The sequence below is a fragment of the Schistocerca piceifrons genome, chromosome 3 (assembly GCF_021461385.2).
Source record: "Schistocerca piceifrons isolate TAMUIC-IGC-003096 chromosome 3, iqSchPice1.1, whole genome shotgun sequence".
NCBI classification, from domain to species: Eukaryota; Metazoa; Arthropoda; class Insecta; order Orthoptera; family Acrididae; genus Schistocerca; species Schistocerca piceifrons.
In genome coordinates, this window is record NC_060140.1 from 133080605 (window position 1) to 133096183 (window position 15579).

The following is a 15579-nucleotide window of genomic DNA, read 5'->3' on the forward strand; positions in this document are numbered from 1 at the left end:
AAACTGTGAACTGTACACACTGTGTGATTGTTTCTTAGCACTGTTAAACAATAAGGCAGTCAACAGAAATTCAAAAAGGCTGTACTACCAAAATGTAAAGAGTTAAAAGTAAGACAGTACTTTTTATGAACAAATATCTTAATGTAACACCCAGAAAGCAGAAACTGACATTGACTCCAGTAGCTAAACATTACTCTTATTTTATGAGAATAACATTATAACCTTACTCAAGTTCTACATATTTCCAGTTTCAAGTTATTTGAAGCATTGGAAAATGTAGTTATCTTTTTACCCTTGCTTTATAATTTTGAGGAATATTTAACCACCACAGTAATAGTAAGACAGTACCTTTTACGAACAAATATCTTAATGTAACACCCAGAAAGCAGAAACTGACATTGACTCCAGTAGCTAAACATTACTCTTATTTTATGAGAATAACGTTATAACTTCACTCAAGTTTTCCATATTTCCAGTTTCAAGTTATTTGCAGTATTTGAAAATGTAGTTATCTTTTTACCCTTGCTTTATAATTTTGAGGAATATTTAACCACCACAGTAATAACTGTAGAAAATGTTTAAACACTGCTGGAGTGATAATTTGTTCATCCTGTCAATTTAGACTTTTTTTGTTATACCACAGTTACACACACACATGATGTGCATTATTTATTTACACTGTCTGATATTTTGTCCACAGGTGCTACTGGTTCTCTGATTTTATAAAAGAAAACATTTAGCACAAGGAAATGGTGAGTTATCATCTGTACTCCATTTACACATTTACCTATGATCATGTATACAGTCTCATATATATTTATTGTTGGTGCTCTAGGCCCGGAACATATGTGCTTGCTCTGATTCATACAGTGAGTGCAGTGACGACTTGGTAATGTACTTCTGCAGTTTCATGATTTTGTAACTATAGTTCAATTTGCTCATAAGAGATCAAGTAGCTATATTTGTACTTGTGGAGTAACTTGCTCTAAAATTGAGCTAAGACTCGTTTCATTGTAATCTGATTTTTGTGAATGCAACTGTATATTGTATTCCAAAGATCACATTGGATATATTGTAAAAGAGTATGAAGGAAAAATTTAATTTCTGTGAGAAATACAGAAAATTGTAAATGTCAATATGAATAATAAAACAAGACTAAGAAAAGGGTCATTGCAATGTAAGTGTCCCTGCTTTCTGTTATCACATGGATACAAAAGAAGAGATGTAGAGGTAAATAAGTGTACTATAGATAAATGAATTTAGAGTCAGACGGAAACTGAAATCACTCAATTGAGTTTAGGTCACTGGATATAGTGGGGTACCTGGTACATTCTATATCAGTTACGTGAAAGAACTAACTCTTCCTAGAGCCAGAGTTTACCACAGACCTCTGCAGCAAAGGAACTACTATTTAAGTAATTTGCCCTAGTACCAGTTGAAAATGTTATCATCCAGCCCTGTACCACTACTTCTTGATTTCATGTTTATATAAAACAATGTTGATTAAGCAAGTTTGGACTACTACTCCACTGCAGTTGTTCTTGTGGTTGAATCTGGAAACTCTGATATTGTTGCAACTTTCTACTAAGTAATAGAAAGTGCTTCTTCTAATAATGTAAATATTGCATCTTCCATCAAAATTTGTGAATATGGAGGAATACTGCATGTAGAATTATAGTGCATGTATTCCACATGGTCTAGCATAATTTCTATGTGACGGCAGCAAATGTTCTATCTGATTTGACAGATAACGACACTCTTTCTTGTATTTCTTGACATCTTCTTCATTGTCATAGCACACTCTTTATTCAGTGGTGTGCCCCATTTCTAGAAGCTGGGACTTCGCAACACAGAGTAACTGCCAAGCAAGCAGTTACTGCAAAGTACAGTAAACTGCCACCGCCATCCCAACTTGAAGACACACATTTTCCATCTACACCAGGTTACATACAATAACAAAACTTCCAGCCATTATGTGATTCTAAAGCACTAGTATTCAACTAATAAAAATACTTTCAACTGTCCTAATAATCATTCATCTGTTACACATAGTCTGGGTAACACATTGTTTTACCAAAGTGATGTCTGCCTCGATAGCTGAGTGGTCAGTGTGATGGATTGCTGTCCTATGGGCCCAGGTTCAATTCCCGTCTGGGCGGAGATTTTCTCCTCTCAGGGACTGGGTGTTGTGTTGTCTTCCTCATCATTTCATCCCCATCCAGTGTGCAGGTCACCCAATGTGGCGTCAAATGTAATAAGACCTGTACCAAGGCAGCCGGACCTGCCCCGCAAGGTGCCTCCCGGCCAGTGACGCCAAACGCTCATTTCTTTTTTACCAAAGTGATATGTTACACCACTCTTTCCCGCCCTTAAACAAATGATGTCACCACAATGTCAATAAATAGTTAAATAATAGTTGTCCAGCATGGCATTGATTTATCATGCTAAACTAGAATCCAGAACAACTATTTTTTGTTATGTACCTATCATTAAACTATTTTGATCATAAGCTACTCAAACATTGCTACAAAGTAGCCATTCTGGCAATCCAACTTTAAATTCCTTATGTATGACACACTCATAAAATTTTTTCCCATAGTGTACTGGGTGATTATAATTAAACTTCCCCTATTTAATACATTATAACATGGAAATTAATTACTGTATGAGCACCAAACTTGGTAGCATTAATGTCCAGAGTATGGGGTGCATGATTCCCATGCATCACAGTACCACCGTCCAGTCCCAACTATGGTCACCAGGTGTTATGATCAGTCATCGTGATTCATAAGTCTCACACAACTGACCAGTCACAGTACACTTGTTGATGTATCAACATGACCTTGGACAAAAGGAGCAGGACATTATTGGTGAAGCTCTATTATCAAAACAACAGTGATGCTGCAGCTGCACATTGAGAATATTTTCAGCTGAAAGCATTACAGAAGGGCCCTCTATCTCCATCTGCTGTGCAGAGCATGATGAAGTAGTTTGAATCAACTGGAGAATTGGTTGTCGCTCCAGCAGGAGGCTAACGGCCGGTTGCACGACAGGTGCAGATGAAATCATTGTTGCTATGGTAGACAATTCTGCATGCAATTCCTGATCATCAGACAGTGTGTGCCCTTTGTTGTGACAGTTGAACATCCGATGATCCACTGTATGAAAGGTGCTTCAAACCATTCTCAAATGGTATCCATACAAGATCCGTATTGTACAGCAACTTGCACCACAGGATGCACGACGACGTGTTGACTTCGCTCTCCACTTTCTCGCACCGACTTAAGTTGACAAGGATTTGTCCTGGACAATCCTATGGACAAATGAAGCTCATTTTTCCCTGATGGGTGAGATGAACACACAGAATTGCCAAGTGTGGGGATCTTCACCTCCAGTCACTGTGCATGATGTTCCTCTGTATGGTGAATGTGTCACCATATGGTATGGCTTCATGGCTACATTCATCATTGGCCCATTCTTTTTTGAACAGGTTGGCACTCAAGGACCAAAGGCTACCAGTGTGACTGGCCAGAGTTACTGTGATATGCTTCGCAAGCATGTCATACCCGCTCTACAAGAGAGAGAGGCATTGAACCCAACAGTTTTCGTGCAACATGGGGTTCTACCATGCATCGCTCATGAAGTTCACCTGCTTCTCCAAAACACATTTGGAAAGAATTGAATTATCAGCTGATTGTTTCCAAATGCTTGGTCAGCATTCCTTGTGATTTCTGGTTGTAGGGCTACTTGAAGGAGAGGGATTACCAGGGGAACATTCACACATGTGCCAATCTGAAGTGCAGCATATCAAGAGAGGTAGCCAGAATACCCATGGACATGCTTTGTTCTGCTGTGCAGAATGCACTCCTGGTTGTTCAAACTCTTCTGGACACTGATGGGCGCCATATTGAGTCCTTTTGTAGCAGTACTGGTACCGATATGTAATGGTATGATGTACCGTAGCTGCACATTAAAAGTGTTTTAATTGAATTGAGTCTGCATTATTTCTCTTCCCCATGTTCTTGACATTAATGGTAACAAGTTTGGTCTTCGTACGGTAATTAGTTTCCATATTATAATGTGTTAAATAGGGAAAGTTTAATTATAATCATCCAGTGTATGACATAGCCTTAATTTACTCACAAATGTGGACTAACTGCAAAGAGGGTTGGTAAACCAGTTAACCTCTAGCTTATTCTCACATTCTTCAGTTAAATCAGGATAAGCGAACATTGTTTATTTCCTCCAATGGAAATGAAGTAAGTGTCAATTTTTGGTATAATTTGACATTGTGTAACTTCATCTGGAAGCTACTTGTTATTGCTATGTCTAGGGCAGTTCTGTGAAAACAGGCTTAAGTGTTGTAGTTGCCAAGTAACACATGAAACTGATCCAAGTAACACAAATATGGCTTTATTCATAACCTCTGAACAATGATGTAAATAAGCCTCTCATGACTCCACGGGTAACAAGACAAAAGAATCATACAAAGGTGCAACATAAGCGATATGTGTGAACAACTGATTCGAGTGGTACAAAGTAAAAGAACATAGTGAGAGTCAGTTGAACAACCAAACCACGTGGTGGAGAACTGAGTCGGCACAAGGGTAGATATTATGCACAAGCTATAATTGGCAAACCCTCGACTGTAGACTGTGTTTCACTATCAAGATGGAAGCAAAGCAATTCTTTACAGTCAAAGTCAGGATCAGAACTGACTTGAAGGTGAGATGGGCTGCCAGCATTGGCATGTTTAGACATAGGTTGAAAGTGGATTTTGTAATTGTAGCGAGACAAAAAAAGAGTACTCAGCTTTGTAGATGGTGCGCTGCCTTGTCAGGCAAGGAAATTTGGGGTTAAACGAGGAAACCAAGGGTTTGTTGCCAGTAATAAGGTGAGATTTCTGGGGAGCATAGACTGTGGGAAGAGCCTCTTTTTGCATTTGAGAGCAACGCTGCTGGGCCAGAGTGAGAGATTTAGAGGTGAAAGCAACAGGTCGTCCAGAGCCATCAGCATATCGGTGTGCTAGGACCGCACCGAAGCTGTACTGTGAAGCTGTCAGTCACCAAAACTATGCACTGGTCCGGAGAAAATGTAGCTAAACAAGGGACTGAGAGTATTTGGAATTCACCATTTGAAAAGGACGTTCGCGATCCAGGCTCCAGCAAAAAGGTACAATCTTGTGTAAAAAGGCGTGCAACGGGTGATCCGATGTGGCCGTAAACGTCAGGAATTTGTGGTAGTAGGCTATCTTTCCAAGGAAGGCATGAAGCACCTTCATGGATTGGGGGGGGGGGGGGGAGGTATAGGTGTAACAGTAGATATGTGGTCCAGCAGGGGGTGCACCCCATCCCGCAAGATCTCGAACCCCAAGTAAATAATGGAAGGTTAAAAAAATTGAGATTTCATAAGGTTACAGTGGAAGCCTGCAGACTGTAAGATAGAAAACGAAGTGCACAATTTTTTCAAGTGATAGGCTGTAGAGGAGCCCATGACAGCATCATCATCGAGATGAGTAACGAAACCCGGGACAGGCATAGTTAATTACTCTGAAAACCACTGGAAAATAGCAGGCACACTAGCCACACCAAAAGGAAGGTGCAAATGTTGATAGAGACCAAAAGAAGTATTGAAAATCAAAACTTGTTGAGACACTTTATCCCCACATACACTTCAGACAAATCAGTTTTAGAAAAATACTGGTCACCTGATATTTTTCCCAACAGTTCCTCCTGACATCAGAGAGGACACATACCCATGATCAACTGTGCATTGACAGTAGAGCTGAAGTCACCACAGATGCGAAGTTTCCCTGAAGCTTCCAAACTATTACCAGCAGAGATACCATTCTCTAGCCATAATAGGTTGCACCAACCATAGAGATTGAAGTCTGTCCAATTCTACTTTCACCTGATCTTGAGGGTGACAGGAATGATGCACAAGGCAAAAATATGGTCGAACTGTGGATTTCAAAGAAATATGAGCAGAAAAATTCTTAGCACACATTATACTTTCGAAAAAAAAGTCCAAAAACTCATCATGCAGTGTTTTAAATTGAGAATACGGTACTTAATCAGACATAAGGTGAACTGTGTTGGTGATAGAAAATCTAGATGCCTGAAATGTGTCAAACACAAACAAGTTCTCAACACTGGCATTAGCAACCACAAAAAATGTAATAGAAAGAACCACTGACTTGTAAGAGGTAGATGCCATTAACTGTCCCAACAACATGATGTTCGTTTTGTTACAAATGACCAGCTTCCCTGTGACCAGTGTTAACGGTGGCAAACCTAAACTCACAAAGGTTTGAGAATTCAATAATGTCACTGCAGCACATATGTTAACATATAGCCAGAGCACTTGGCAAAAAATGCTCAATGATAACCAACTTGGGAGAAGTCACAAGAATGTCCATGTTCATATCCTGAACAACCTTTGGTGCACAACACACAGAGGCAGTGTGTCCTTTTTTCTAGTAAGTGTTACAAATACCCCAGCATTTAGGGCACCACAAATGTTCATGCTGGACAAAACAGAAAGGACAAGATGGAAACAGAGAATGCTGATGCTGGCACTGTGGTGGTCATGGCTTCTTGGGCTGGCTTTGGTCTGCTCAGCATTGGGCACACATGTTTACCCTGGCCACTGTCACTTCCTTGTATAAGCCGTCTGTTGTACTCATGGGCATATCTTGTGACACTACTCCCCCATTGCCCCATACTTCTATTTGGTCACCCTCTGCTTGAGAAACTTCAAAAGATTGCACTATTTGAAAAACTTCTGACAGTGGGAGGTTTTCACAGAGTAAAGTCTTCTGGCGTACTTCCTTGTCCAGAGCTGTGTCAAGCACCATAGAGTGTGAAAAGAGTAATTATGGGCATCAATAATGAATTGACATTTACTGGTAAGGCCATGAAGTTTGGGTGCCCAGGCCCTGTATGACTGGTTTGGTTTCATGCAGCATCAGTAGAATTCAATTCATGCAGCTATGACGTGCATTCATTTGCAATGGTAGTTGGGTAATAAACTGCATATGTGATCTAAAAGTAAGACCTGACAGTTCTCGTGTAGGGTCAAGCTGACATAGTAATTGATACACCTTAGGCAGAATCCATGAGAGGAATAAGACTTTGCACAAATTCAAGTCTGTCGCTGAAAGCAAAAAATTGCTGTCTGAGTGTTTTTCTGTAAGCTTCCCAATCCTCGGCTGAATCATCATATGAAGGAAAAGTGGGTGGATAGACTGTTGGAACAGTACCCTGTCTGTTAATGGAAACTAATAAAGTGGTTACTGCCATAATATGCTGTTCAGTCAGGGCTGGTAGCATTGCATCCATAATGACTAAACCAGATGAAACTGCATTTAAAGACTGGTCATACGGAAACCATTCCAAACACGTTGCCAGTCATGGAGTAATCAAGTAATACATGAAACCGATATAAGTAACAAAAATATAGTTTTATTCATAGAACTCTGAACAATAAAGGAAATAAACTCCTTGTGATTGCATGCATAACAAGACAAAAGAATCATATAGAAGTTGCAACATAAGCGATACACAGAACAACTTATGTGAGCAGTACAAACTGAGAGTGAATCAGCACTGCTGTGTGCATATATAGGCACAGTTCACCAGTAGATGGTGTGGCGGTGACCACGCTGTGTGCACGCTTTCTACTGGTGGCCACTAGTGGCTGACCCGCACTATATGCTTGGAGGTTGATGTAAGTGCACAGATGCAGCAACACTACACTTGGCGCACTCACACTCACATGCACTAGTAGCAGGATTCAGCAGGTGTATGAATAGTAAAAGTGTTTGTAATCGAAACTGTTGAATGTGGAAAGATTGAGAATACACATGGTACTACTGCTGGACAAGAAAGAAAGGAAAAGTAAGACTTAATATGTTAAAACTGAAGGAGGCAAGACTCAGATTCCAAAAACTGTCGCACTCCCACCTGAAAGATTTCTCCATGATGATGGGGGAAGGGGGGGGGGGAGGGGGAGGCGGTTCATCTGTGGGTTCAGAGGATGGAGATGCTCACCAGTCCTACAGAACGGACTCTCCAAATTCACCCCCACAGGCCTCAAAAAATTGTTCGAAAATCTGTGATTGAGAGTGGAGAGAGAGTAGCAACACAACAAGTAACTCCAACCAGCTAACAGACTCAACTATCAAAGAAAATTCTGATGAGTCATTCTCACGTATTACTTGGCCTATTTTACAACAGGCATTCCATTCCGTATAACAGCACATAATTTACTGTAACTTATTGATTCTACATAATTATGAAAATAACAAATATTTGACAATATTTTCCTTCTCAACCCGTCTGGTAAGCCTCCTCTGACCTGTGGTTGTGGATGAATTCTACCCCTTTTCCTACAACTGTCCAGTCCTTTTCCTTCACTACCCTTCCTTCCCCTTCAACCCCTTCTGCTGGAAGGAGGAGCCACTGCCTCTGAAAACTTGCATAGATAAAACCTTTATTTATGTGTGTGTTATCCTGCTGCTGCTTGGTGAACATATTAATCCTGCTATAGTCATTGCAATCAAACCGGAGGTGTTACATTTTTCAGCAACTAATAACTTTTTGAGTTTTGTGTACTATACTATTTTACTTACCCCACCTTCCTTAAGGATAGAATACAAAGCTGGTATGCCTGTCTCATTATTAATTATTTTTTAAATCTATGTATTAACTAGAAAGTAGCAACTCCGATAGGTTCCCATAATCTGCAACTTTGAAGAAGGCCTCAAAATCTTAGTTTCTACCTCTGCAGAAGCTACCACTGACATTTACTTTCTCAAAAGGATGTTTCACACATCATATAACCTTCCACACAGAAATGATGTCCATACCCATTTTCTCTCTTTCCTCACTCAAGGTGTAGGTCCTCATTTCTTGGTACACCTACCCTATTCATTTCCTGGTTTATATATAAGAGTACACCACCCTAATTATCATTATATACCTTACTTCTCCCCTCTCTGCTCCCATATGTTGAGTTAAACATACTCCTACTTTATTTAGTTTCTGTATCTGATTTTTAAGTTTCCTCGCCTTCTCTCTTCTAAGTACTCTTCTACATTCCACAAGAGTGACTAAAACATATTGTCTATTTAAATAATTCCATTAGTTTATCAAAAAATGATATTCATTGGTGCTGCTATGATCTCTATGATCTCACCCAGATCTAACTACAGTGTTTGCAAGTCCTGCAACTTAGTCTAAATTTAGCACTTCCCATCCTTCCCCTCCTTGATGTGAAATTTCCAGCATCTACATCTCATACAGCTGGATATGTATTTCAAAAAATATTAAAAAAATATTTTTAAGAGTAATGTACATTGTTGCTTGCCTTGTAGGTGCCTTTTATTAGTTTATCACACACTTCCATTGTCTAAGTACAAATTATTAATGTACTTCGATCATTATTTGAGTATTATAGATAGGATAGTGAAAGAAAATATAATTTAAAGGATACAAAACAGTAAAAGATGAAGAGACCATTATGCAGAAACTGAAGTAGGAAATAATATTACAGACAGCTGGGACCTTGCAGGCATCACTCACAGATTGTGAGCTCCCCCAAAGTCATAACTTTACATAACAAATCCCTTAATTAAGTCTATGTTGCATAACCGTTTCTCTCCATTGTTTACAAACTCTTTTAAAAATACTATTCTTGGATGTGCTATGTCTGACATATAATAAGAACCTTTGTATTTATGGAAAAATTTACTAGTCTCCTTTAGAGTCAAACTAGGATAATAAGATTTCACTAATACCTTACCTCTCACCTCAAACTCTGGTTCTGTAGCCCTTGTATTATGTTTTTTTACTCTCTGTCCTGTATTTTTAACTAGATATTTCTCTACCTTTACCTGAACATTGTCATTAATGCAAAGTATCCCTTTGGGCCATTTGAACAACTTCAGCAATGGCTCTCTGATAAATATTTTGTTTAATTCTTCCACAGGGGAAAGTCCTGTTGATGAATATAGTAATTCATTTAATATGAGTTGAAATTCTAGTATTGTTTCAGCCCAGGTAGTTATGCCTATTTAAGCAATACATAGAACAGAGTATTCCAATTTTCTTCATTACCCTTTCTGAAACACTAGACTGAGTATGGTATTAAGATGGTGCATAAATCTGTAGCGTTTTGGGTTTGCATTGTGGTATGCCAGTTGCTGTGGATTTATTTATCAGTTGACATTTTTTTCTGTGTAGTTCATTCTTGTTATTTGTTTACATATCGTCATTGGGAGGAGGTAGTGAGCAGAGCTGTGGACACTATAAAATGGAGTGCCAAGTGGAGAAATTGGGACATCTCCGGCATATTCTACTGTTTGAGTTCAATAGAGGGGTGACAGGAGGTGGAAGCAGCCAGAAACATTTGTGCTATGTATGGGGATAATGCAATTGGACAGAGAACAGCAAGAAAATGGTTTTCTAGTTTTAAGGAGGATCATTTTGACATTACTGAGTCTTCACATTCAGGAAGACCTGCAGGGTTTCATGTATACATTTAAATGCATTCTGGCACATGTGATGATGAACTGTGATCATTCCAACACCTTGAGACAGTCGCATGCGATGGAGAAGATTCAGAAATTAGATGAATTTATATTGTGTGCTGTAAACAAAAAATCAGAAAAATCAGCAGGTGGCAATACGTGCATCTCTGCTGGTTCATCATCAATTGGCTTGTGAACAACACTGATCATTCCTATCCAAATTCATTACTGGTGGCAAGAAATGGTGTCTTTATGCTAACGTAAAGAAAAGAATGAATGGCTGTGCCCAAACAAAGCAGCAATTCCCAGTACAAAGCTCTGTGCACATCCACAATAGATAATGTTGTGCATCTCGCAGAACAGCGACAGTTTGGTGTACTATGAATTGTTTTCGTGAGGTGTAACTGTCACTGCTGACATTCATTGTCAACAACCAAGATGTCTTGCACATGAACTCGAAGAACAACGACCAGGAAGACTGCATCAAGTGATACTGCTCCATGATAATGCCCACCTGCATTCTGATAGACTGATAAAAAACATTGTACAGGAGCTAGGTTGGGAAGTCACTGTGCACCCACCTTTTCACCCGATTTTGCGCCCTGAGATTTTCACCTTTCTGCTCTCTATTGAACAACTTTCAAGGAACTTCCCTTCTGGATGAAAATGTGATCTGAAAGTGGCTTGATGAGTTCTTCACCTCAAAACCACATGATCTACAGTCGCAGAATTGATAAGTTACCTCATTGTTGGTAGATTTATAAATGGTAAAGGAGGATGTATTATAGATAATTAAAATCTGTTAGGTATATATGTTGTGTTTATTAAACTTATGGAGAAATGCTACCAACTTACAAACCAACCCAATATTTAGAAACATTAAAGTGCTTTACCCCTTACCATGCCAAAAATTCCTTGTAACTGTGACATACAAACTGTGTTCAATTATCAGTTGACAACCTATTGGGTTGCCTGCATCTTAAAATACGCCCTTAAACAGTTCATTATAATGGCCATGTTTGCTAATTTTATAGGACATAACTTAACATATTTTGACCAGCATTCAACTGCAGGAAATGTGTATGACACTCCACATCTACCGTCAGAGAATGTCAAAATAAATCCATTGCTGTCAGATTATTTAAAGCTTTCAGTATTACTGAATACATTTGATAAGGTACTGCCTTATTCACTTTCTTAAACTTTTGACATAATTCACAGGCCCTTAAATTCTCTTTAGTTCCCTACTTGAGTTCTTAAAGTAGTAGAATTTCATCATATGTTAATACATTTTCATTTATGTTGATGAATAAAATAAAGATTCTTTAAGAAAATCAAAAATTCCTGTTACTTGTTGATCACACCTTTGTTTTTCCAATACCTTGGGCCAGCACTTTGCAGGGGTTTCAAGTTCCACCTATTACCATCCTACTTTCATACATCAGAAGTGAATGGCTGAGGTTTGGCAGATCTCTTCCATTTCTCATAACTGGGAATGCTACAATATTGCTTTTATTGCAAAGGAGTACAGTGATGCATGAATGGATCCACCACTTTGTGGTCATCCAGACCATTTCTGTGCCGTGAATTCTGGTAAACTGATGGAAAGGAGAGGACTTGTCCCCTGAGACTCGTCAAATCATCCAATAATATTCCACTAAATGTTATCTTGTGGGGCTATTTAAAGTAAATTGTGCATGCATGTCAGCCAGTGTACTCTATTTACCTACAATAGCTAATTGCTGATGTTTGTCATTCTGTTCCATGGTTCATGCTGCAGTGTTTCAGACTGTTATCACAACATTGTGCACTGCTCTGTCTGACCACAGATGTCATCATTTCAAGTTGGTGCTTCACTAAGTGACTTAGTGAGTGAACATTGTGTACCACATCCCTGAGATATAAGTACCTGTATTCTAATCCTAGTCCAGTCTGTGTCTATAACCAATCACATGATAAAAATAGTCTTTTTCATGGCAAAATGATGAAGTCTTTGGAAAAAGTATGCAATATTACCACATCACAAGTAGCAGGTTATAATCAGAAACATTCAAAAGAAAGAAGGCACCAACAATAGACTCAAGCCATCTTACACTTGAGCCTTGTTCATTACGGTATCTTTAACCATGTGCCTGCCAAATGAGCTGTTGTGAAACATATAATTGGCTGGCAGATCTAAATAATATCCTACCTTCTTGTAGTCTTTGCAGGGAAATCCTAGTTGTAGTGTATGTATTGCTCACAATAGTGATTTCTTAATGGTTATGTTTCTAATGTTGAATTAAAAATGGCACTACCAGTTTGTGCCATTTTTATGTGGTGGAATGATGTAACGTTGGAATAGCATTTCTATGGATAGTGGTTAAATTCACATCCCGAAACCACTTATGGCAAATGACAGAATCGTTCTGTTGTGAAGTACATAGCTGGTTCTCGTCCCCATCCTTCTTCAGTTTGAAATAGTATTGCATCATCATCAACAGGATGACATTCTGTCAGTTCTTTCTCTCTGTTTCCAACCCCCCCCCCCCCCCCCCCCCCCCCCATCCCCAATTGTCTAGTGCATAAACCCAATCATCTTGTTGTTTTACCTTCCTCTGTGAAGAAGGGTCAAGATTTGCATTCTATTTATAAATTTTATAAATTGCGGGTTATGAAAGAGTAAACTGACTGAGCCAGGGCACCACTCTACATATTAAGAAGGAACATTTAATGTTCTTAGATCTTTAAGTAATTTAAGGCAGTGAGCCCCCCATTTATTCTTTTTTGATATTATTGTCAGAGGTTTCTTCTATAGTTTGAAAATTTTTTGCACATTGTGTCTATCTGAGCCACAGAACATTATACCATTATCTAATGATTGAATGAGAATTTGCACAGTAAATTACTTTGATGAAAATACTGTTATATATTGAAGAAATGTTTTATTTACCATTAGCAGGAGATACAAATGCTATAGTTGAGATGGCATAAGAAGATCCCTGACAGCCACAGCACTGTTGTCAGTTTTCAACTGTGAAGCACTAAGAGCTGCAGGCGGAAACAATAGCCATGTACAGAGCTGTGACAGTAGTCATTGCCATAGAAACATTTACAAAATCATCTTTCGTTATTGGTTGAGGTAGGCTCATGAAGCTGCTGCCCCCAGCCTTCTGCAACTTGTTATGCCTTCCTTTGCACTCAGTGAGGTTCTTTAATGGATACAGGAACAAGGAACAGAAGCTTTTCATGAACAGAGAATTTCAATATTAATTTATTCTTCATCTAATATCAAATACTAAAAATAATACATAAATGTGTTGCTGAATTTGCAGCATCAGTAGTTAACAGTAGATCTGAGTGTAGAAATATATACAGATTCAATACAATGTCTATTCAGAAGATGTCGAGTCCTGGCCACTATGAAAGTGTGTAAGTGTTATTCAACCGGCAAACACACAAAATTGGGCCAGGGCATGAAGATTTGAACTTAAACACACCTGCTGCTTGAGCTTCAGAGGGGGGATGCTTGCATCTCATTGGCAGCAATGTAATTGTTCATGGCAGCACCCTCATGCTGCAGTGGCAGCTGTAGAAAATACGGCAGCATAATTGGCGGCAAGCATATTTGAAAGTGCAGTTGACTGGATAACGGGCAATACAGCACCCCTCTCTGCCCAACTTGGAAGTTACAGGGGGGAGGCCTGTGCCATGGATAACGATGAGGCTCATTGCTTGGCTGGGGACAGAGCAGACTAGACCCACGTCTCATCATTGTGTTTTGTTAGCACCATGGAAATTTACCCAGAAAACAAGTACATGACACATCCGGATGCACAGGTAGGAGCATGGAGGGTGCTGACAACTAGTGACAGCGTCAATGTTCATGGAAATGGTGACCTGTGGTGTTGGCAGTAATGGTGTTGCAGGTGGGCAGGCAAGGGCTTCCATCAGTCAGATAGCGATGGATGAAGGCACCTGCTCGGTAAGCTGTGTCGGAGACTGCATTGTGGCAGGCAGATGTGGCTGTGTCATGGTGGCCTGACATCATGCAACGATGAAATCTGAAACAACTTGATCTGCAGCAAGACAGAGTACAGTATGAACTCAGAAACATCAGTAAGGCATCTTCACCTGAATGTGAAGCCTGAAGTTTTGATATTTGCGTCTTTGACATTCAAACGAAAAGTTTGGCATCGCTATTAGAATGTGGCATGAAAAGTGCTGTACTGACTTGCTGTACTCCGTTGTGTTTGCAGAATTCCTTGGAAGAAAAAGAAGGTCAATTGTCAGATACAGTTGTTTGTGACAAGCCTTGGGAAGAAAATAGAGAAGCGGGCGCCTTGATAGTGGTGGTGGCATTTATTGAATGTACTGAGATAGCAAAAGAATATTTGCTGTAGGCATTGATGATAATAAACCAGATCTGTCCAAAAGGGGCCAGCAAAGTCTACATGGAGGCATTGCCATAGAGTATCAGAATGTGGCTAGGAGAAAAATTCCAGCTGCAGAGCGGTCTATTGTCAGCGCAAGCACAACATTGTGCCCTTACACATTCCACCTGCTTATCTAAACCATGTACCATGGTGGCGCATCATGTGCTTAGTGTGAACAGTTCCCCAATGACATCTATATAGAATGACTTAACACTTGCTGTTGCAACAGGGAGGGGATTAAAACTATTGTTCATTCGTTAGACATGCGAAGCAGAATCACATCATTCAGAAGAGATAAACTATTGCAGTGCACAAAGTATCTTCATGCTAAGGGATTGGGGACACATTTTGGAGAGCACGGCCAACATTTGTGAAGGTAACTTTTTAACAATCGTAGTGATTGGTTGTGCTCTGTGGCTTGTGTGATCTGCTATGAATCAGCAGGAAAAGAATCCAGTGCTCGCATATCAGAAGAATCAATATGTAAGCAGGAAGTATCCAATGCAGCAAATGTTGCCTCTGTGTCGACAGGTAAATGAGACAATGTGACAACATTTATGTCTTGTGCTGTTGGGTGAAACACTTTCATACTGGTAATCTGACAATAATAGCAACCAATGTTGAAGCTTTGCA

General features: G+C 39.5%; 1 protein-coding gene across 1 annotated transcript in view; it reads left to right on the forward strand.

The window, feature by feature from the left end:
* Positions 1–15579, forward strand: part of LOC124788465 — a 254276-nt gene that overhangs the window by 28512 nt on the left and 210185 nt on the right. Inside the window, exons 2-3 of the mRNA XM_047255736.1 lie at positions 701–752; positions 836–889. Of these exons, the coding sequence (XP_047111692.1) occupies positions 750–752; positions 836–889 (57 nt within the window). The 5' untranslated portion in view covers positions 701–749. The remainder of the gene's footprint in view (positions 1–700; positions 753–835; positions 890–15579) is intronic.